The following is a 24,328-nucleotide window of genomic DNA, read 5'->3' on the forward strand; positions in this document are numbered from 1 at the left end:
CTGTGGCTCCCTTAGAGCTTCTTGCTCACCACGTGTGACAGGGTCTCTCCCAGCCAGAGGAACTTCTTCCTGAACACATCAACAGGGACCCTGAGCCCCACGCTCTCCCCAGGGTTCTGTAATCCTGAACCTGCAATTTCTGAGCGTGCTCTGCAGGACACAAAAGGGAGACTGGGAGACGCTGACCACGACATCCTCCCCTAGAACAGGTACCGGCCTGAAGATTCTCAGAAGTTCTACTGCAGAGAAATGGCTCTGTGCTCCACCCTGCTTTTCCCCCACAGTCCTGGAACCCCGGACCCTTTTCTCATGAGACTTAGACCATCTAACATGCTTTAAGGAAAGCTGCTGCCCTCTGAGCTCAGGATCAGGGAAGGACGGGAGGCCAGAGCACAGCTCTGGGAAGCTCTGCAGCCCTCCGCGGGTCTGGAGAGTAGGCAGTGGCGAGGATTTCCATGTGAGGCCTTTGTTAGCCACAAGTAGGGTCAGGTACTCAGGTGTACATGTGTCACCGGTGTAAGAGGAAGCTTAAGTAGGACTTGGGGTCCATATTCGTACCCGGAGTGGGATGCCCACATCATCCATGGAAACATCGCTCAGGTCCTGAGCGCTCCTGGCCACCCGTCTACTGTCATCCTTCGCCTTTTTCTCAGTAGCCCTTCCAGGGGAGGTGGGCTTCGCCTGTGTTGGTGCCAAGTCCTGCTCTCCCACTCTTCTTTCTGAGACAGGATCTGGAAGTGAGAACAGTCATTAGCTACAGCAGCTTTCCTTGTGGCTCCGAAGCAGAAATTTCCCAAAGAATCCAGCTGGGGCAAGTGTGTTTGCTAATTCCCAACAGGCATGAGTCTCACCGAGAGCACGGTTGGCCAATGAGGGCCTGTTCGCCTGTGTTCGTGGTCAAGTTTTCTCAGGACACAGCCACACCCATTTGTTTACATATTACTTATGGATGCTTTCAAGTCATCGTGGCCAAGCAGAGTAGTACCTAGGTCACCCTTTCCATCGCTGAGTGCACATTAGAGTTGATCGGGTTCAGGACTGGAGGTTACAGAGTGAATAAACAGACCAGGTGTTTAGCTCGTACACTCTGGTATTCCCAGTCACGTCCCTTACTACGGGAAGGCGTCATGGCTCCGCACGGCACGTCCTGCAGCCATGGGGCATGGACCTCTCCCTGGCCTGCAAGGAGCTGACGGCCAGTGGGCAGAAAGGGCGAGAGAGCCGGCGGTGAGCGTGCAGGATGGCCAGGGCGGAAGGAGCCCGCATCCAACTTAGCTGAAGAATTTAAGTTCAGGGCTGCCATCTTGGAGGGAGTCAAACACGAAGTGAAGGGTGCCCCTGGCAGGGGGAACAGCAGCAGCAAATGCAAGGAGCCTCTGAACTACTCTGAGCTACACAGGGGCCATGCACTGTGCTCAATTCTTCATATCCATGATCTCAGTTCATCCTCCCAACAACGCTATGAGGAAGAAACTATTATCCATTCACTAAAAACAAAAACAAACAAAAAAAACATTTGGGGCACCAAGGCAGAGACATTAACATGCCCTGCCCGAGGTCACACAGCTGCCACGGGGCCAAGCTAGGATGTGGATTAGGGACACCTGACCCCAGCGGGTCTCTCTGAACCATGTCCTGTCGTACCGCCTTCCAAGACAGCACCAAGGCTCCAAGCCTGGCCTGATCCAAACAGAAATTAGTAAAGGGACTGGGGTGGGGAAGGCAGGGAGAGATGGCTGCCTTCATTCAGACACAGTAACCTTGACAGTGAGACATCAGAAATGCCCTCGAAGAAAGGGGGAGCAGAGCCCCGGTAAGGGGCCCTGGCGGGAGTGCCATTCCCAAGCCATCAGCAGTAATGCAACGGAAGAGGTCATGGAGCAGTACATGAGGGCAGAGTCAAGGGCTGTCATGAGCTAAAGGATGTCGCAGGGACAGGCTGTGGAGCAAAAGGGATCCCCCAAAGGACACATGAGTTATCAGAGGGAAAGGAGGCGAACCAGAGAGAAACAGTGCGGCATCACTGAAGCCAGAGAAGAGAATTCCAAGAAGCGGATGATTCAACCCATGAAAGGAAGGAAGGACGAAAAAGGAACACCAGGAGGATGGGGCATTCAATTAGGCAAGAGTCACGGGATCACTGGCAAGGGAGCGAGTTTCTGAGGGCAGTGGGGTGGGTGCCAGACTGCAGAGAAAGGGACGAACCTGGGAGCAGGAGGCAGGGAAGGAAGTAGGGAGGCGGTCAGCACACAAGGAAGACTATGGCAGGTGGCAACCAGAGAGGCCAAGAGTTTGGGGGTCAAAAAGGTCTGAGCTGGGGGAGGCTAAGTCCTAGCAGCAACGCCCTGGCAGTGAGACTGAAGGGGAGCTCGGGACAGCCTGGCATCCAGGCGGTGGTGCTCAATCAGGATCTGGTCACCGACTGAGGGAGCACTTCTCACCCCTGGGAAAGGCAGGAGTGCAGAGGGCTGTTTAGAGAGTAAACTCCAGCAGAAAGGAGGGGCCCGACGGTGCATGCGAGGTTTTGCCCAAGTTAGAGATGTCCCCGTGTGAAGGAGGGGCCGGGGAAGTGGGGACACACAGCTCAGACGCTATGACCTTCAAAGCCTGCCCACCCGGAGTGGAGGGGGCGGTGACCCGGCTGGGGTTTCAAACCAACTCCTGAAACAAGTACTCATTCTGCGACCATAGAGGGTTTCTAAACATTCTGCCCAAGACCCAGCTCAGCGTACGCTTCAGACAACCCGACCCCCAGCGTCACGCCATGCGCTTCACAGGATGGTGAGGCCAGACTGGACTCATGGGATGAGTTCTCATGCCCCCAGCAGTGCCAACAGGAGGCCACAGATTTGGCAGGAGGCCGGGAAGTGCAGGGTGATTTCAAGTCACCCAAGTCTACCCTTACTGTGGCTTTGCTGATCATTTTCTTTCTGCCTGGAAAGGCCTTCCTAAGTGCCACGGAAGCAGCAGTGGGGCTGACTCCAAGCGATCTCACCTAGTGCTTGGAGGCGCTCACATTCCTCACTCCCACGTCCTCTCTTTGCACGGACTCGGCGTTCTCAGAGATTCCAGACCCAGAGACATTTTTTTCATTGTTAGGCAGGTGGCCCCAACAAGAATCACCTAACTGCAAAACTGGGGGGACAGTCCAGTGATTCGTTCCAAAGCAGTCAGAGGTCTTTGGCTCTAGAAAAATGTGCCCTGAATTATTATACTTTGGAAGCTTGTGATCACGGGCTTCATGACTGAGTGGATTTTGGGGCACAGAAAGACGAACGGCAGCCTCAAAGAAAAAAATTTTGTTGTTGTTGTTACGTAGTGAAAACCTAACGTGACACTTTCTTGTACCAGGCAGGTGACAGGACCACCCAGTGACATCCACGGGACAAAGGGGGCGGCTGCTGTTTCTCAGGAGGCAAATACTGATTCCCTCAGCAAGACCTCCTGCAGCATCTCCGTCCAGTTTTAAACTGAACTTTTTTTTTTTTTTTTTTTTTTTTTATCTTGTAAGAAGTTTAATTAAGTTTTCAAAATTAAGAGTTATTAAAAGGAAGTTGCTGGAAAGGGCCACTCAGTAAGTGACAATGCTGACAACCTGGGACACGGCCTCTGTGTTTGTGGACAGCTTTCCTTCCCTTCACACCCAAAACTCTGTGATCGAGGACCACAGCAGTGCCGACACCTCCCTGAGGAAAACGTGCCCGACCTTCGGCCCTAGCCCTGACCTGCTTCTGTGCGCACCTCCCCGAGAGAGCCATGGGCTTGATGGCCAAACGCCATGTAGGTTTCTGTCCCGAATGAATGCCATTGAACATGAAGCCCCATTAAGGCTTCAAGTGCCACCACCCGAGGTACTTATGCTGGGGAGCAGACTGGAGTTAGCCCAGCTGGGCCGCTCTCCTTCAGAACAAAATCGTGCCGCTGCTTCGTCAACAAAAACTAACATTAAGTGAGCGCTTACTTTATGCCCCACTTTATCAAACACCTTTAGTGGTTCTGCCCCTCAAACTCAAGGAAGATGGAAACATGAAGCTTATTTTGGAGCCGAGGAAGTGGCCCGAGCCTGCCAGCCTGGTGGAGAAGCCCTAACACTGTGTAGCGCTTTCTGGTGGGCAGAGCACACCCCCCCTTCCTGTCGCACACGAGCCTTGCACCTCTTTGGAGGAAGCTATGCTGCAGAGAGGTAAAGTCACTTACCCGGGCAAAAAAGATGTCAATAAAAAGAGCCAGGAGCAAACACTGGGCCTCCTAACCTGTGTTTAGGCAGCTGTTTCATCCATTCCACTGCTCCTTCCCAAATCCCAAAGGCAGGAACGTGTTCCCAGGAGCTCCCTTCGTTTCAGAGCCACTCAGCTCTCAGCCAACCTGGGCGGGGGCCAGGCGCTGAAGTGGGCTGGTGTGGCAGAGTCAGGAGCGGGCAGCGAAGGGCACCTTGTGCTCAGCCACAGCCTGTCCTGGTCCTGGGGCCAAGTCCCAATAAAGCGGAGAGGGTGTGAGAACCCCGTGTTCCCCGCACTGGGCTCTCCACGAATCCCGAGGGCAGCAGTAGCAGGAAGTAACAGAAATCGTGAAGCAGCTGCTCAGAAAACAGTGGCTTTGTGTATCCACGAGATCAGGGATTCCTGCCCCTGATTTACACGTATCTATAATACCCACCAAGTGCCCATCTGACACGTGTGGTTTCTTCTAGAGGTGAATCTACCGCCTTTATTAGATTCTCCAAATGAGTCCATCACCAAAAAAAGTTATGAACCATCATACCACACCATGGGCTGCTGGAGGGCAGCACAGTTCCCAGATACTGCCACACAGCCCGGCCCAGGGTGAGATCCAAAGTAAGCACTCAATAAAATGAGGACCGAATTAACAGTGGTGTCTGCTGACCACAGAAACACATGTCTACTGAGCACCTAATGAGTGCCAAGGCTCAGTGCTGGGCTGCTCATACGCAGGACCTACGTGGCACTACTACGTTCCCCATTTGGCAGGTCAGAAAGCTGACCTGTGGTTTAGAGCATTAGCAGCCTGCCTAAGCTGCCCCACGGGGAAGCAGGAGGACCGGGACTCACTCAAGCACTCAAGGCAGAATGGCTACAGAGAGCCCTAAGGACATGGTGAAAGCTGCCCATTCCTGGGCTTCCTCCTGGTTCTGCCTACACGTGGCTGCGCTTCATCAGGGAGGGAGCCCCGACACCTGAGGATCTAGCAGACCCAAGCCCACCACTGCCAGTTCCTGACGAGACTTGCCCCCAAGCCTGCTCAGTGCACGCGCAACCTCAGCATCCCTGCGGACCCGGTTAGACACACGGGTGCTCACCCATACATGCGACATCCAAATCTCTGGAGCTATGGCCTGGGTATCTGGGTTTTGGACCAGCTCTCCTGGAGACTCTGACAGCTGCTCACGCCCCACCCCCACTTCCAGGCCCTGCTGGTCTGGAGGCTCTCACCCAGGCCCGTCACGCACCACTGACTGGCATCTGGGCTTGCCACCCGGTAAGAAAAGAAGCTGCGTACATTCCCTAACCCTGACTCGTCACATCCTAGGAGAGGGATTAGAAGCGACAGAAAGGGGACTTCTTCAGTGAAGCCTATCACGAACACTCCACCTGAGGCATAGCCTTTTGTTCTTTTTTATACACAGGACCCTATTCCGACCCATCCAGGAGCTGATCACGGCTGCCCAGGGCCTGTGTATGAGCTGGGGTCACTGGTGTGGGGTGCCTCCTCTGCCCCTCAGGCTGCAAGGAGGAGGCGGGACGGCGCCTGCTTTCACCATCCATGTGGCCCAGCAACAAAGAGAGTCCCCAGCACATCAGAGGAGCTCATCAGACTGTGCTGCTCACACATCTGAGGTGTTAGCATGTAGAGAAATATTTGGCACCTACCTGAAAGGCTACTGAGTCGTTTTTGCTGTTCTGTGATAAAAAAAAAAAAAAGATATACATCGTGAGATTTACACAGACACGGTAAGACCAGGAAGTCCTGCCAGAAGTTGTGAGTGTCCCCAAGCTGGCATCCTGACTGCCCCTTGGGCTCAGATGGTGGACTGTGGCGTGGCCACCACACCCAGCTGAGGGCCGGGGCATTACTGTGGCTTCAGTTATCCGGGTGTGGTGTCTCTAAGGACCAGCCCCCCACATCTGCCCCAAGATTCAGGAAATGGTCACTGTTTGCTGGTTGTTTCCATGTGGTTTCAAGGTGATCTGACATGGAAGAAGACCCTCCCAACTCCCCTGGCTCCAAGGGACCAGGACCCTATGACGACCCCAGTCTCAGTATGTTCAGAAGGAAACAGAATTGTGACTGTCACCATGCCAGCTCCCAGCTCCCGAGAGCTCTGTCAAACACCAGACATTGTTTTAAGAGCTTTTGCACGTTAACACTTTGAATCTATGCAACAACCCGAGCAGGTAGGGCAGGCAGGTTGAGACACCTCAGATAAGCAGCACACAGTACCCACGGTGACACTGAACATCAGAGGAGGGCCTAGAACCTGGCTTCCAGATTCTGAGTGCGGCCTGCCTTCCAGCCCTGACCACCAGGCCACTACTGCTCCCCAACAGACAGTCTCTCACTTGCTCACCCTCCCGGGCACTCGCGGAGGAGAGCCCAAGATCTCCCTCTCAGAGTTCTGTGTGTACGTGCTTCGGGATAGGCACAAAAATGACCTTTACCTTCCACAGCTGCTAAATATAAAGCAGCCACATAAATAAAAATAGAGCACTTGCCAGCCCCTGGGAGCTGTCACCAACCCCCTTGGCGGCAGCCCCACCCTCCCTCCAGAAGCCACATGGGCGAGAAGTAAACAGAGCAGCAGGGGCACCTACAGCCAGTGGAACAGCCTGTCTGCCTCTGGACGCGGACCCAGTTCACACCAGCTGGACGGCAGGAGCCTGGCTGAGCACTAGGCTTGGCTCTGCCAGCGACTTGCTAGCGATGTTGACCAATCGCATAAACTCTGCTCTTGGTTTCCTCATCTGTCCGATCAAAGTGCCCACCCGACCTATGGTCCCAAACTCCAGTCTGCCAACTGGAGGCAAGGGCTTCCTCACCAGACAACAGCAAATCTATTCAACTTCAAAGGCTAGGTTGCTCCTCCTTCTGGGATATGAAATGGCCTTTCTTTCACAGAATGACATGGATGTCACAGAATGACATGGATAAGAGCAGTTGTTTTTCAGGGGTGCTATTTACTATATTTAGAAATGAGCAACCCTGGGGTAGTCCCCAGGCTGCTTCCCGTGACCATGAGATCCAGAGTCTGGGGGCCACTGAACATTTGGTCCCCAGTGTGGTCTAGAGACAGGAACCACCAATGTATCCTGTGAGTTGCTGAAAAAAATGCAGGCTCTCAGCCCTGCCCCAGACCTCCTACATGCAAATCTGTTAGACTGTACTCCCCAGACCATGCACATTAAAGACTGAGGTGCTCTGAGCGAGGGGACCCAGGCACCTCGTCATACCTGAGTTTCCTGGTTCCGATCCTCCTTTCAGACTGATCATAAGTGCCCTGCCCTCAGACCCGTGGTATAAATGTCAAGGAGAGGGACGAGGAGCTATGCAGTGTGGGCCAGGACAGACGTGTGGTGCCCCCTCCTGCGTCTACAGCAGAGGGTGGGGACTGGCTTGCAGAGAGAAGGTTATTGTTACACTGTGCACCGGGGCCACTGAGGCAAGGAAAAAGAAAGGGGGGGGGGACGTTTTTTAGGATGACTAAACTAGAATTCCAGAAGTAGAGTAAAGTTATTACTCCCTCAGGAGACTTTGCAATAGTTAAGAAATTGTTTCTATGGGTACTTTCTATGAGCACTGCTGCCAGGCTGAGTCAATTCCAAAGCAAGGCCAAAACACACGACCTAAACCCCACTGACAATTAGTGATCCAAGGCTAGGTAGCTGGGCGCCTCCATTTTCCTCCACTCTTCCTGCTCCGCCCCCTTAGGGAACATATGGTTTGCTCTTTAGGAGAAGCTACTTTTAATTCCAAAAAAACGAATGTACTTGTATCCTTCACTGAAGGATGTGTGATTCAGGCAATGTGATTCTGATCTTTAAATCCAAAGTGCAGGACAGCACAAAAGAGAAAGGCAAGAACCAAAAGCTTTTGGGCAAATAAGAGGAATCCATTTGCTCAGAGAAGAAACAAAAAAGAACTACAGGCATTTCTGTGCCCAAAGATGTCTCGCTGTCATCTGAGGGACTTGGTGGAAGCCGCTGACATTACACTTGGCATTTCCCAAAAACTGAGTTGCCTTGGGAATAAATCCCATTTTTAGAGAAACTGCTTTTCCTTCTGGGAACTAACTTGCTTCTCTTTGGACTTTTTTTTTTCTTTTTAAGAGATGAGTCATAAAGATGTTCATAGAGAACGAAAATTTCACTTTGTCCTGCACTGTGGACACTGGGCAGAGAAAGCTATTGCCAGTAAGGGATACGGCCCTTACTGAGAATGGGGTCTTCTATAGTTTAGGGAGGGGGTTGGGACCCCTACCATCTTTGGAAGAACACAGATTCACGGAGGACGGTTAATATGGAGGCCATACATAATGAAAAAAAAAATAAAATTACAAAAATAACTATTTAAGATTTGAGGGGGAGGATTTTTAAGTGAGAGGAAATGTTTCATTCATCTGTTTTACAAGTTAGAAGCAGGAAACAGAAAACTCCATTTAATATGGAAAACAATTAAAAATAGACTCCAGTTCCATTCTCGTCCAAGTTAATGTAGGGGAGGGGGGAGTCTGGGAGAACTGCGCAGTAGGCGAGCAGCAAGTCAAGAAAAGGAGAGGTTTGGTGCCCAGCTTTTTTGAAACTCTGACTAAAAAGCTCTTTCTGCTCTAGGAAACAGCTTGACAACTTTACACTTCACATTGAAAAGGATTTTTATGAAGGGAAAGTTTCTCTCTCTGTTGAACTCCAACTAGTAAAAACTTGGGACTTAGAATCATCTTCTAAAATTTTAAAGCAGAAGGGTCAACAGATACAACTATTACTTCAAAGTGCTTCTGCTTTGCCTAAGATGCCCCTTCAGAGAAGGGGAAGAACCAACCAGAAGCAGTAAGAGAAGCAACAGAAAAGAAACATGGAAACCCTCAGCAGAGCTGTACAGGGTCGCACAGCGTAAGGGACAAACAACCATGTGAGCCTCATATCCCCAGAGGGTGCACTGAGTGACAGCCCAGTGTGATAACTGCTGGCAAGAGTCAAGGCCAGTGAGTTACCAAGAGAAAAGTCCAGTGGCTGCTTCAGAGGCACAAAAACACATTTGACAGTTTATAAAGGTTTCCACCTATTATGCTTGCTTTTTAAAAAAAAATTTGGTAATCGAAATTTTGCTTTCTAGAAAATTCATGATGTCAAAGAACCACCTGACTTATTAAAAGAGGTATTACTGTACCTAGATTTTCCAGCCAAAACTCTGCTTCGAGTGCTCATGATGAGAGGAGTTTAGGTACATAGACTTTTTCCCTTCTGTCTTCTCTTTCTTTCTTTTTGGTGCTGCCATCTGAAGAGAGTTGTGAAAGCCCCAGGCGTGCAATACATGCTCCACCAGCTTCCTTACACAGATATCCGACATCATCCTAAATCAGGAACCTGTCCCCCTGCTGTGGTCTACTCTGTGGGTCATGGGAGTGAGTAAACGGGGGCAGACAACCTCAGGGAAAGACCCGGTTTGTAAAAATTTCTGTGGAATGTTTGAAGTCCTGCCCTGGAAGTCGCAGCACAGCTAAGTGAATGCCAATGAACTGGGGGCGCTCTGTGAAGGTCCCTTACCTCGGTTGTGTTGCAAGAGTACAATAGTAGGATTGACAATTGTTGTAGAGGGGTAGGCAGAAGACGGCTTGCTAGCTGGCGCAGAGCTCTGGGGATCGGTTCCCACGTGGGATGAAGAAACTTCATTTAGTAGAGGACCTGAATCCTGAAAAGTGAACACACACTGTGACCAACTGTAAGTTACATGAAACCTAACGTTAATGCTTTTTAAAAAGAAGAAATTTACAGTTTTACAAGAACCTTAATTATGAAAAGAAATGTAACCAATGAGACATCACGAATTCCAGTTAGAAGCTTAATCTGGAATGCATAGTCTCTTTGTTGGTGTTAGTAAGGGTAGAGAGCAAGGGTGAGTGTTACTGGAAGTCTCAGCAACATCATTATTTTCACCTGGTAACAACTGTGGGTCACTCCGGTTACTAAAAAAGGAAATTCAGAACAAAGTAGAACATGCAAGACTCATGCAATTCCAAATGTGATCCGAGAACAAGAGCTGGTTTAAAGGAAAAATCAGGAAGGTTTAGTACACTTGTCTAAAGAAACATTAGACAATGTGAGGACAAGAAGCCATTGATGTAAAGAGTGAAGAGTTAAGTACTGGTCCTCCCGGAAAGCCACTCTTGTTATCTGCATCACTCCTCAGCCTTACTAGCACTTGCTTCTGTTATCTGGTTCTAACTGACATTTTTTTTTTCACTCCAGTATGGAGTGACAAAGATCTCTGAAGTGGTAAAGACTTATGAAGATCCTGACTTCAGAAACCTGAGGTTTTGGCTATAAAATCCAATAGAATCATTACTATCAAAATTATAATTTGCATGATGTGTATGATGGCAGTCTTCTTTGAAGACAGGAAAATAAGACCTCAATATGTAGTAAGGATGGGTATACAGTTTCCTCTATCATGCCTATAAATCTTATAAAGTTTCTATCTTGGAATTTATAGACCTCCAGCCGACATGTCATTCTTAAGGAGTCTGAAAGGCAAGACTTTGATCGTTACTCTCCAGATGAAAGTATGGCTCAAAGCAATTAGTTTGCTCCAGAGATCAGCTTCTAAGTACCTGTAGGACAAAAGCTATGCCCCCTTCCTCCTTTTGACCCTTGCACCTAGCACAACATCCTGCAAACAGCAGGTGCTTCATAAATAAACACCACCTGAATGACTGCTGCCGTCTATTTGCAAAGGTACCTGAACAACCTCTGCAGTAAGAAAATACATGCCCATGAGAGAGAGAACGTATCAGGACCAGGGACAGTTCCTAACACACAGTAGGGCTTCAGTCCAATTCTGAAAGTGTCCTAATGTTGCAGCTCCTAGTTACGGGCAACAGCTCAATTTAGTGACTAAAATCCTTCCCTGAGGCTCGAGAGGCATAATATGATCTTATTCAAAAGTATTCATCTCCACTTTTTCATTTGTAAAGTAGAAAAAAATTATACTTGTCTTAATTTACTTCCTAAGTGATTTAATAAAGATAAATGATCGATCTCTGAAAACTCTGCCAGAATGCACCCAAGAAGCACACACACACAAATTGGGCATGTGGCTCCTTAAGGTAGAAGTGTCTCCTGTGGTGTCTGGATGGATCATGTGAACAGGAAGTATTCCACAAAATTTCATTCGGTGGCACAAGTCTTATTTCTGGAACATCACAAAAATGGATACTGACTAAAAGAACCCATTCAATTCACATGAATTTTCTTTTTCCCTCTTCCTCTCAACTAGCCGCAGGTAGAGCAAATCTCAGCTTGTGGCTTGACCACCTTCCCTGGGGGTTCTTCTTGAGCGTTCTCATTGAGTGCAAGACCCCAAGCAGTGCCCATCCTCACCTCACTGTTATCTGGGGCCCAACCAGAAGTTACCAGGCCAGCTGAGGAACCCCTAGAAGTCTACACCAGGCTGATCAGTCAGGTCTGAGAAACTGAGGACACTGTCCTAACTAACCTGTTCTGGATCACGTGTAACAAAACTCAGTAGGAAAATCTAGATCAGATTTCCATCTGATAATCATTACAGATGATACATTATAGAGTATACAACAAAACCACTCACAATCGTAAAATAAACGAGGGCACTAAACATATCTTGCTTTACGTGCTGCTCTAGAGAAATACTCTGTGCCCAAGGGAAGAAGAGACCCTTCAAAGCAGAAGCAGTTTCTCAATTCATCTATAAGCTGCTGGGGGGAGGGGAGGGCATTAGAAACAATCTAGCATTTTCCTCCAACAGGGTTGAGCTGCAAAGCTTAAAGCTAGAAGGATAACCAAAGAGGCCTGACCTAACTGCACTGTGTCACATCTAGAGATCTGAAAGGAGGACCTAGACCAGAATGAAGCTGTCCCCAGCTTTGCTGGGCCTGGTATCTGGCTAAATATTCTCCTACAATTGTAGGAGAAAACCTGTTTTTGTGCAGGATTGGCTTTGGTTTAACAAACCTCTAGAGCCAGTTTTGTAGGCACCCACCTTTACACAAGGGGACATTATGGACATTTAGCTGCATCAGCCAATTATATGACCCACTGTATCTCAAAATGTGGTCTGAGGCCCCTGAGGACCAGAATCCCCAGGATGTGTGTTAGCAAATCAGAGCCCCAGGCCCCTCTGCAGACCCGCCCAATCAGGACTCCGGGCATATAACCAGGAGTTGACAACTTAAATGAGCTTCCATGCCTCTCAGGTAATCCCAGGTACCCAAAGCTTGAGGGCCCATACGGTACCTACAAAAACCCTATGAAAGCAAGGGCTGTGCCTTGTTCATAGTTGTACCTACAGAATCTAGTAGAATGCCCGGAACATGGTAGGAGCTCATTAATTGCTAATTAGCCAATGATTTATTTTTGAGGGACTCTCGCCCCCATTTGCAAGGGCAAGTCCTCGACAACGTAGCTAATGGTCACTGAGCACTCTCTCCACTATCCTAGGAACTCGAACATACTCGGTCCCACTGCAACCCACAGGCCTATGGGTAAACCCACCCATTCCCATTTTACAGTTCACTCTGACGGTCTCAGATCCTCTGACTCCCAGGGTGGAAAAAGAGGTGAAAAATGACTAGGTACCCTGATTCAGCTTTTCCTCTCAAGCACTTGGGGACCCTCCCACCTACCATGGGGACTCGGCCGTCATGGGACAGGACCTGAGGTGTCATGGGCCTCGACCTTCATTCAACATTTTGCCACAGAGCCCCGGGAGCCACTAGTCAGGGGCCCCGGCAATTTTCTGTCTTTGGAGAAAACAGCCCTAACATCTGCCCAAGGCTTTTTGATCCATTTACTCAATTAAACTCAACTCTCTCGTTTTTTTTTTTTTTTTTTCAAAAAAACCCCCTACACTCTGCCTCCTGTGTACGTAACAGCGTTTACTTGCTAACTCAACAGAAGAGGCAATCTCTTCCTGCCCTGGCGCCTCACTGCTCCCTGGCGGAGAGACGGCCGCTGGCGTCCCCTCACGGCTCTTCGGCTTCCCTTGGCTCTCACCACCACATCTGCTTGGCCTCTCAAGAGCATCACGAGCCAAAGGCAAGGCCCCGGAGGCTCTCAGAGGGAAAACGGAGTTCTTTCAGGAAGGTGTGCATTCCGAACAGGACAGACAGGACGAGGGACGTGAGGGGCTCGTGAGCGGCTGCAGGAGCGCGCGCGGGAGGCATGCACTCTGGGGAAGCACACACGGGTCCGGTGGCCACACGAGCACAGTGGCAGCGGACACGTCCCTCGCGGCTTAGTACTTCAGTGAGAGGGGTTTTCACCGCCAGGAGCAGACATTCAGGACAGCTGTGAGGAGGGGATTCCAGCAAGCTTACGGTACTTGAAACGGCTCCCGTGAGGTCAGGCTCCGAGGCTCTGAGGAGGCCCTCCGGGGCCGGAGGGAGCAGCGGAGGAGGTGGTGAGAAGGATGGTGGTGTCTGGCTAACGGGGGGGTGGGGGTCAGCAGCGCCGGCTGGCTGGCTGTGGTGGGGCCGCCTCTGCAGACGAGGGGGAATGAAATCATCTAGAGTCGGGAAGGTCAGAGGTGAGCCGGCAGGGGTGGTCGCCGGGCCTGGGGGGCCAAGGGGCCCCAGAGATGCTGGAGGTCTGGCTGTACCTTCTTGCCCTCTGTCAGTATTAACCAGGTAGAGAGGCACAACTATTACCTCAGGCTGGGCTGAACTGGAGGAAGTGGCACCCTGTAGGAAATAAGGGGGTTGTTACGTAAAGGCGCACGGCAGGGAAGAAGGAATTCCTTATTTAAACGGTTGAGACTGGACATGCAGTGATGTACTCTGAGAGCTATTTAATTGGTGCCCATTCCTCAGAGTACATGAGACAGTCGGTGCTGGCCAGCTGGCCTCCTGACGCTCCATGACACATAGGGAGCCCCGTCCAAGTCGACTTGCCATCCTTCTATTTTTGAGTCCTTTTAACACTTGAGAGAGAGAGAGAGAGAGAACAACAGAACAGGCAGGCAGGCTGCGTTTAGCCCCCGAACAGCTTGCAGAGCCCGAAAGCTTGGGAGCAAATAGAATTTCTCTGGCCCCTTGTGATCAAACATCGACACCCCGTAACTCACCCTATTATTAGTCTCCGGATCCCACACTCCGGCATACTTACATACTACCAGGAAAGGGCGGGGGACAGAGAGGGCCGTGCCAAGGTGTTTAGAGAGCAGAATCTGGGACTCAAGCTGTGGCAAGGTTGACAAGGAGAGGGAGGGGAGGCAGCCCAGAGAACCACTGAGCTGCCCGCATGAGCTTCGAGAGAGACAGTGTAGAAGACACACAAACATTCCTAGTTCCTTGCCTTGGCTGGATAACACGGCTGCAAAAGGTAAGGTTCTTTTCTCTTCCGGTGTTCGGGAGCAGAGGAAAGCTGGGGGCCTAGCACAGGTGGTCTCGCCGCGTCCGGGAACGGAGGCCGAGCACCCTTAGCGGCATCTTTACGGATGTCAAAGAATGGCTGGGGAGGGTCAGGAGGAGCAGAGGGTGGCCTTCCCGTGCTGGCTGTGCGGGGGACAATGCTGGGAGCCGGTGCGCGAGCGCCTGCAGCTTCCAAGGGCGTGCCCGTGGCTGGGTCACGTGCAACGTGAGAGGCGCTTTCCGCGGCCACCCGGCAGATGTTCTTGGATAAACACGGGACATATAAGCTGCTGACCTTTTTATTCCCATCTGCCTCGTGACGTGGGTTAGAGCTCACATTCTCCCTATAAACTGTTCTTGTGGCCACACGGCGGTGCCGGGGTTGGGAGGAAGCACCAGGGACCGTGGGACCTGGAAGCGAGGGCCCGGAACACCGCACACCTTCAGGGCCGGCCTGGGGTCGTGAGGGCCTCTGCTGGCTGGGGGTGCTGGGGGGCACATAAGGCTTTGGTGAGCTCAGGTAGAGGGAGTCCTTGGGGGTACTGTGGCTGGTGGGACGCTGCCATGCAAAGCGGTCTTCTTTAGGGAGAGGAGGCCGAGGGGGAGAGAGAACCTTTAGTGTTATTTTCAAGAGACAGTATCAAAATGGGAGAAAAAACAAAGAGGAGGGAAATGGAAAGAAGCACGACCATTAGAAATAACAGCATAACATGATCTGAAGAAAAACAAGTTCTTGACATGTTTTTAAGCCAATCCTGGACTCCTTGAGGTCCCGACACTTCTCCTCTGGGTGAAGCCAAGGGCTGAATCACACTCACCTGGAGAGGCCAGCCTGACCCGCTCACATCTCAGCCCCGGAGAAGCCAGTCTGACAGCGATCCTTGGTGACCTGCACCCTTTGTTAGCCCTCTAGACTGATGGGTACCCAAGGACTCAACGCTGGAGCAAGGGGACCCAGAGCCCCCCAGTTTTCTCACACTCTTTTCCTCAAATATTTCTGTCCATGCCCTTCATGCTCAAAGTTTAAGTTTACTGAAATGCTTGGATGTCTTTCATTCTCTTCCCTTGGGAAATAGAGAATTGGAAGAATCGTCCTTATTTGTGTTCACAGGAGACAGATGTCTTAATTGTATCACTGAGATTTAGCACTCAATTCCGTAAGCATAACAAATTGAAGCTCACCAAGAAAAGAATGCTAAGGACTTAGAATCCACATGTGCTCTTCTCTCAGAGGAAACAACTTGACGGAACTAATTATTAGGCCACATCTCATTCCCTCTCCCACCCCACAGCTCCCAGCTCCTCCTTGGGTCCCAGTGGGGCAGAAGAAATGGGGTAAATCTCCAGAACGATCCTCATTTCAATGAGAACCATCTGTCAGCCAGTAGCTCAATTGGAAATGAGACCATAAAATGAGAAGTTTCTTTTCCTAGTGCTACGGATTAAATGTGCATGTCCCCCAAAGTTCATATATTGAACCCCTGGCCCCAAGATGGTGTCTAGAGGTGGAGCCTGTAGGTGATAATTAGGGTGCAATGGGGTTATGAAGGTGGGGCCCAATGATGTGATTAGTGCCTTTATAAAAAGAGAGGTCAGGGCTCCCTCTTTCCACCAGGTGAGGACACAATGAGAAGGTGGCTGTCCACATGCCTGGAAGAGTGCCCTACCAGGAACCTTGATTTTGGACTTCCCAGCCTCCAGAACTCTGAGAAATAAATGTCTATTGTTTAAGACATCTGTTTATGGTATTTGCTTATAGCAGCCTAAGCTAAGGCACCTAGATGTTCCTCACTGGTTCCTGTCTTTAAAGACAGCCCAGTGCTAGAGGAAAACCAGAACGTTCTCTCAACGGCATGGGTGAGGTGTGGTAAGAGTTTGGCCACAACCTGGTGAATGGATTATAACCCGAAACTGGGAGAGTGCAAGGGTATGGGTCTGTTTGGGGGTTGTTTATTCTATTCTTTTTGTGGAGCGCAGGTAGAAAGGGGCAAGGGTAAATAGGTGAGAAATCAAGGTTTTTGAGTTTGGATTAGATTATCAGCCTTAGAAACAATAAGCAACCTGTCCTATATCGAGAAGAAGTGATCTGGATGACCCAGGTTAACTAGATGCCGACCCTTTCCACAGGGGACCCAGGTCGGTGCCAGCAGAACAAGGCTACATGTGCTTGCCGAAGACACAAAATAAACGGCCCCTCTCCAGTAGGTTGCAGGGGTAAAACCTTCCAGCTGGGACTTTTGAGGTTTCCAGGAACTTAACACTGGAGGCTGGGGCATGTTTCAGACTGAAGGATGATCTCCAGAAACAAAACACTCAAACTAGCAGCACACAGCAAAGGGACTTCTGGGCTGAGCTGCTGAGGGCTGTCAGGGAGGTAAGCAAAAGACTATTCTGACTTTGGCTCAGATTTACTTTTACTTTGAGCTCGAGTGTCCCACATGTGATTCCTTCTTGTCCAAAGATAGAAATCAGTTTCAGGAAGTTTGTAACTTAATTTGGTTATGGCCCTATAAGGGCCTGGGGTTGCATCACGTCAGGCATAAGGCTTCCCAGGGCTTTGACCCTGTAGACAGGATGCCTCCCTAGAGTGTTGACAAGGCACTCAGAGCCAAAGGCCATCCTGTTCCAAAGTATGTCCCAAAGCGGGACAGGCACCATCATTTTATAAGGAACTACTTTCTGATCTACTGTAAACATTGTAGGTCTACATAGGCTGTTTCCACTCCTCCCTGACTTGTTCCCAATACAATTCCATTTATCTTTGTAGAAGGTGAGGGAAGAGAAGAAATGGGGCTCCTTAAAGAATCAGGTATGTTCCTAGTGATATAGTTCCAGAAACTACCAAACTACCAAGTACCAGAAACTCTGCCTTCACTGGAGACCCCCAGGATGATGCCGTCAGAGAGCAGGAAGCCCTGGTTTCCCATTCCTGGAAGGGAGGAGAGCTGGGCAACAGGTCCAGGCTAGCGGGGGGAAAGGGAGCAGATGGGAGCACTGGGAGACAGGACTTCCCTCTGACCCCCAGGTCTCCAGGACCCCAGCTCATTCCTTATAAGGAGACAGTAGGCCTCTGGGGCTCTGAGAATTGTCCTCATCTGAAGCTGAGCCAAGCCAGTCACCATCCCAGCTCAGCCAGTCCCGTCCAAGCCGGTGTCTACTTACAGCTCTGCCAATGGCTACTGGGACAAGAAGCCATGTTTATATTCAGAAAACAAATCCAAGAAATAATGTATTACCTAAAATTCTTGAAAGTTGGGGAGCCAATTTTTACACGGAATATACAGAATAAAAACCTTTGCATCGGTAATTTGCCAGGCTCCCTTTAAAACACCCCAGTGTTCGCCTGGGTAGCTCAGGTGGTAAAGCGACTGCCTTCTGCTTGGGTCATGATTCTGGAGTCCCGGGATTGAGTCCCGCATCAGGCTCCCAACTCCACGGGGAGTCTGCTTCTCCCTCTGACCTTCTCCCCTCTCATACTCTCTCTCACTCTCTCTCAGATTTAAAACAAACAAACAAAAAAAAAACACAAAACAAAACAAAATAAAAAAACAGTAAAAAAATTTTTTTTTTGGATAGTGACAGACAAAAAAATACACTATCTGTAGGGGTGCCATTGCATATCCAACTCTTGATTTCAGCTCAGGTTGTGATCTCAGGGTCGTGAGATCAAGCCCCGCATGGGGTTCCACGCTCAGTGGGGAGTCTGCTTGGGATTCTCTCCTTCTCCCTCTGCCCCTCCCCCCACTCTCTCTCTCAAATAAATTAAAAAAAAGAAAAGGAATTATCTATAGGTGATACTACAGGAGGTTTGCCCTTATGATAAGGCTCACCCTCACCAACTCCTTAAAGGCAATGGTTAACATCCTGATCTGAACACAATGAATGCTCAATAAACCTACAGTAAATAAATGTATTTAAGGGGAATTTTTATTTACTTCACATGCTTTTAAAATTATCTCTTTAGAAGAGCTAAGAAGCTAAAAGGAGCCAGTGAACAAGGCTTTGGGCTAAGTCACTGATTGGGAAGGAGGATGTGCTTCCAAATCTGCCTTGAATTAATTAGCACCATTTCCTAACCCGGGTAGGAGCCAACTGTATCCATCCTGAGACCGCAGAGACAGGAGCCCGTCTGCCACGGACAGCACACTTACACACCATGGCAGATCTCGGAAACGGAACAACTATGACAAGTCATTTACTGGATAGCTGTGTCCCATGAGGGCCTCAGGAGGCCAGGCATGCTGGCAGCTCTGGCCTGGCACGCACAGGGCTATGCCAAGGGGAGTCAAGCAAGGCAGGGGTGGAAGGCTTAGCGGGGCTGCTCAGAGACACCTCAAGGCCTAGAAAGATAGGGTCTGCAGAGAGGAAGGAAGACGTCACCTCTGACTGGTTAACATTTCAGGAGTGGGTGCAATTCTATGCCCTCCGGAACAGGGGCCAGAGGATCACTGAGGAGCGGGGTGGGAACCAGGCTGGCATTTGGAATTCCCAGGCTCCTTGTAAGGTCTGGGAACACCTTCACAGGAGACAGGCCCAGGGGAGAGTGGACCCCACAAGGAACATGGTCCCACCACATTTGTTTGAGCAGCACAGCTTGCTTTAAAAGAAAGTACTGCTCTGGGGGCGCTTGGGTGGCTTAGGGGGTTAAAGCCTCTGCCTTCGGCTTGGGTCATGATCCCAGGGTCCTGGGATAGAGCCCCGCATCGGGCTCTCTGCTCGGGAGCCTGCTTCCTCCTCTCTCTCTGCCTACTTGTGATCTCTGTCTGTCAAATAAATAAATAAAATCTTCAAAAAAAAAAGAAAGGACTGCTCCGTTCCATGGAGCATGTTGATATGAGACCATAAACAAACCACAAATCTTTCTGAATTCGGAAAGATTGTGTAACAATCCTATGTTAAACAAACAAACAAACAAAACCCACAAAAACCAAAAACACTCTTCACATATCACCTGAATTAAAACAGGGTCTATTCTACCACCAAAATGGCAAGAGTAGCCACAGGGAGAGGAAGGAAGAAAGATCAGGGAAACAGCTTAGGGAAAGACTTGAGCAAAATTATCCCTCCTCCAAGCTGTCCAACCTCAGGGGGTTTTCCTCCGCAGGCTCGGGTGAAGCGGAGGAGGCTGGGGCTTCTGTCTGCCTGCTCGGGGCTGCTGGTCGGGGCTGACCGCAACTACCTGACCATCATCCGAAAGGCTCGAGTTGCTGGAACTCTTACAGGAAATTAATGGAATAAACCCAAGAGCATACTCTTCCTTGACTATCCTATTCCAGAGTTTTTAACACACAGGCCCAGACCTTCTCTCCCTTACTCAGGGCTAAACAGAGTCCTTCTTTCAGAACATCTCCATGTGCCTTTCAGACCTAGAAAACACTGGGCTTACATTTCCTGTCCCCGGTATAGAAAGAGCATCTTCATCCTATGCGTCTGTGACCCCTGACCCCCCCACTTTTCACTCACTCTGGTTCTCACAGAGCTTTTCCAGAGCTGGCCAAAAGTGCGACTCAGAACCCAGCCCATTCCTTAGCCGGGCAAACAGGAAGTCCGAAGTGTAGACACAAGCACAGGTGCCACTCACCCGTCCCAACCCCGCCCCCCCCTTGGGCACATGCCTACCTGGGGCTTGTCGGAAGGAAGGTTGGGATGCACACTTCTGTAGCCCTTGGCAGCAAGTGAGGAGGGCTGGGCGTTTCCATTGGCATCCGCATTGGAAGAAAGCCTCCACTCATCTGAGAGATGGGGGGGGGGAAAGAAAGAAACCCCTCACTCAGAGGAACACTCCCTGCTCCCCTCTAACCAAAGTCCCGGGCCGAAGGTGGAGCAGAAAGAATGCGAGAGAAGTCCTACCTGCTGAGGGAGTCTCTGAGTCCAGAACTACGTGTGGTGCAGAAAGGAGGAAAACAAAGAGAAAAGGGGGCAAACAGAAATGGTTACACTTGCAGGAAACAAGCATGTACTGCAGAGAGACAGGAAACTCCAGCACCCCGTTGCCAGACACAAAATGCCCTCAGTCACGACAGCCTAATTACCATAGGAACCCACTCTAACCCATGATGTGCTCACAGGCGCTGACCTTTGAGAACACAAGGCTCACATTCACAGTAATGAAGAAACAATTGTTCCTTGACATTCTTATTTTACGGACAAAAAGGCAACAGAACTCTCTCCTGCCCGGTCGCTAGTAACTCCCATTCCCCTTCTCCAGTCCTGCTGTGGGCTCGGAATGACCTCTCCTCATTAGCAGGCTGGGCTCCTGGACACGGTCAAGGAAGATAAGCAGTTTTTCGGTGGTGACTGGCGCTGGGCTAGGGGGACAGCATGATTTAAGCCCAGAGGTATTCGCTGTGATAAGGACTTTTTTTTCCCCCTCCCTGTCTGCTTTTCTTCTTTCCACTTAAATGAGCCACATAAACAATTTAAAATCGAATCACCCTGAGTTTTCATCATGCTACAAGGCACCCTTGTATCCCTGTAGCCAGGTACCACCCAGTCCTCCCAGCCAAGCCAGGCACCTCTGAGAGCCCCCTCACACCAAGAGGTAGCAGAGCACGGGGGTTACCAGCTTGGCCGGGAAAGCAGCTGGACCTCAGCTCAAATCGTGGATGCACTGCCAATGGGCTCTGTGACCCTGAGCAAATTCCAAGCTTATTTTCCCATCTGAAAAGTGGGGTTAATGTTACCCCGGCTTCCTGAGTGCTGTTCTAAGGATTAATGACAGAATGCATGAGAAATGCTTAGCATGGGGCCTGCCAGAGCTCAGTGTTTGCTATCATCTTCTGCACCATCTCCTGTCTATGCTCTCTCCTCCATCTAGCCCAGAGGTCAGCACACTCTTTCTGCAAAAGGCCAGACAGGGAGTATTTTCAGCACTGTGGGCCATGTGGTCTCAGTCGCAACTATTCAACCTTGCTGTCCTAGCACAAAAGCAGCCGCAGATCATAGGTACATGAATGAGTGTGGCCGTGTTCCAAAGAATTTTTATTTATGGGCCCTGAATTCTGAATTTCATGTAATTAACATAGGCATCTAATACCATTCCTCTTGTGATTTTCCTTTTATCCATTTTTTCCCAAGAACTATTCTTAGTTCATAGGCTGTACAAAGATAGGCATGGGCCGGGTTTAGCCCACAGGCCGGTTTGCCAACTCCTGAACTAGCCCATCTCTTAACTTCCTTCTTTGTGCCCTACCTACTTTTACCTTCCAAGAGAGATGGACACAGCCACTCTCACAGCCCCAGCCCCATCTCCATGGGGCTCCCTCAAGAGGTGGGCTTTCCAGGTGTCAAGCTGAGATTGATCAATGTCACGGACCACCAACCTAAGTGCCAGACGCTGTTAGTCACTTTTGTACCTATTTCGTATTTGATTTCATCACCCAACAGGTCTGCGGGGGAGATGATCCTTCTACCTCATGGATGAAGAAACAGAGGACAAGGGACTTGCCCAAAATCACACAGCCAGGAAACACAAAGTAATCAGTCTGGGTCTCCGGAATCCAGGGCAGCATCTGCCCACCACTGTCAGCCACCAACCCCACCACCAGCCACCATCAGCCACATTCCAGGGAAGTGCTGGGAGCCAAAAGGTGGTGGAACAGGAGGCAAGGGCAGAGGTCAAGGTTTCGGGCGATCCGTATCCCGGTAAAGCAGTCTGGCTGCATCAGAATCCGCGGAGTGCCCACTAGAACGGATTATCCTGCCGCCGCCGCCGGCATTCCCCACTCCATAAATGGGAGGTAAAGCCTGGGACTTGACATTTCTAACACGTTTCCCCGGTGATGCTAAGGCTGCTGGTCCGTAGTCCACACTTTAAAAAACCATGATAAAAGGAATACCCAAAGAACATCTGGGATGCCTAGATGGCTCAGTCATTAAGCGTCTGCCTTTGGCTCAGATCATGATCCCTGGGATCAAGCCCTGCATTCGGCTCCCTGCTTGGAGGGAAGCCTGCTTTTCCCTCTCCCACTCCCCCTCTCTCGCTGTCTCTCTCTGTCAGATAAATAAATAAAATCTTTAAAAAAATAACAAACACCATCTTTTTTCTAGAGAACTGTTTTCTATTAACTTTCTAACTACTCAAGTATCCATTGTCGCTTCCTTTCCACTCTAAAACAGTTTTTACAGCACGTTTCGGTTGTGTTCCCCTTCAGCAGGCTGCAGCTCACATTTCTGCCACCCCTGTACGCACAATCCACAGGTTGTCTCCTCTTTCCAATCACATAGCTGGGGACTCTACAGGACTTGAGTTCCATGCACATTACTGCAACGTACTGGCTCCTTCGACTGGAGGCAGGCTGCCAACCACTGTGCATTTCCTTTTTCTCATCTATGAAGTAAGATCTTTACCCATGGACACCTCACAGGCTTGCTGAAGATCCAGAGATCAGGCATGTGGAGGATCCTAAAAATGACCATTTTTAACACTCACTGTAGCATCCATCCAGATTCCTGGCCCAGGGATTGCCTTCCACATGGCAGGCCCTCAACCACTAGGTGACACAATGTGACAGTGGTCCCCACCCCCCGTATCCATCAACTTTTGCTTTGTCTTCCTTTCTAAGTTCTTTCTTGTCCACCACTGCCAAGTCATTCCATCCAATGTGTTACATCGACACACACACTGAACCTCAATGGTTCGGAGCGAGGGGTTACCTCGTGAAGGATGTGGGCGTTCTACGTGGATGTGGCGGCACATTGTTTTGCGTGCTCTTTGGGTTTTGGTTGGTTTCCGTCTATTCTGGTGGCGCCGAGAAACAGATGTCTGTCCCTCCACAGCACTGGTTGTGAAGAGACTGCCATTCTGGCATCAGACGGCCCAGTCCAAGTCCTTGCTAACTGCACGTCCTGCAGCGAAGGACAGTCTTGCTTAGGAAAGGAGGGCTTGTCTGCTTCTTTTGAGTCATGAGGACCAAATGGGAATATGTGGCGTGAAGCAAGTGCTTTAGTCAACTTGGACTCCAAAGCATAAGGAAGAAAAGGTTCCCCACACAGAGAAATAAGTCAGAGCTGTTGACAGCTGCTATTCGAGAAATAGCTTTGAGAACATAGTATCCTTGGGATCAACCCTCTTTTTTGTCTTATTCCAAGTCATTAAAACTGTTCCCCTTTTCTGGGCAGAAAAGGCAATTCCCAGGACCTCTCTGGGCATTCCTCTCTTCTTTACCAAAGGAGGCCTGAATTCCCAACATCATCATCCTATTACCTCGTCTTCTGAACCTTCAAGGTGCGCAGTGGCTCACAGCCATTTGGACCTGAGTGCAGCAGGTGAGACCTGATGTACATAATCTTCAATTATTAACTCTTGGCTGAGGAGGCTGTCAAAAATGCTTCTTTCACAAAGCGTTACCTCAGCGCTCCTGGAAGGGGAGGAAGGGCTAGGAAAGTTGGATTCTAGATAGGTTTTGCAGCCCTGAAGAGACTCAGCCTTTCCAGGACAAGTATAATTTCTTTTATCTTTTCCTCTATCTCTTCTTTACACACAACCTTTTGTGGCCTGTGGCCACAGCCTCCTGATATGTTCTTTTATCTTATTCTGTGCTAATTTCATTTTGGTCAACTTTAAAGTTGTGCTGCTGATCAGTCCTTTTTGGGATCTCAGGACAACTGGGTCAGGTTCCACATGGTCCAGCAGAGTATCCAAGAATTAGAGGATGTGTTCAAAGTGGGCCTAATAGTGTCCCAAATCTCATTTGTGTTTATTTCTTTTATTCCAGT

General features: G+C 49.9%; 1 protein-coding gene across 50 annotated transcripts in view; it reads right to left on the minus strand.

The window, feature by feature from the left end:
• Positions 1-24,328, minus strand: part of SORBS1 (sorbin and SH3 domain containing 1) — a 227,514-nt gene that overhangs the window by 77,781 nt on the left and 125,405 nt on the right. For 23 of the 50 annotated variants that reach the window (XM_044240147.1, XM_044240152.1, XM_044240167.1 and 20 more), the window contains 7 exons: positions 20,462-20,488; positions 20,231-20,343; positions 14,556-15,224; positions 13,580-13,942; positions 9,777-9,921; positions 5,889-5,918; positions 559-731 (listed from right to left, as the gene is read on the minus strand). In XM_044240147.1, coding sequence (XP_044096082.1) covers positions 559-731; positions 5,889-5,918; positions 9,777-9,921; positions 13,580-13,942; positions 14,556-15,224; positions 20,231-20,343; positions 20,462-20,488 — 1,520 coding nt within the window. The remainder of the gene's footprint in view (positions 1-558; positions 732-5,888; positions 5,919-9,776; positions 9,922-13,579; positions 13,943-14,555; positions 15,225-20,230; positions 20,344-20,461; positions 20,489-24,328) is intronic. The other 27 variants (XM_044240193.1, XM_044240198.1, XM_044240192.1 and 24 more) reach the window with 5 other exon arrangements.

Source organism: Neovison vison, chromosome 2 (genome assembly GCF_020171115.1).
Source record: "Neovison vison isolate M4711 chromosome 2, ASM_NN_V1, whole genome shotgun sequence".
NCBI classification, from domain to species: Eukaryota; Metazoa; Chordata; class Mammalia; order Carnivora; family Mustelidae; genus Neogale; species Neogale vison.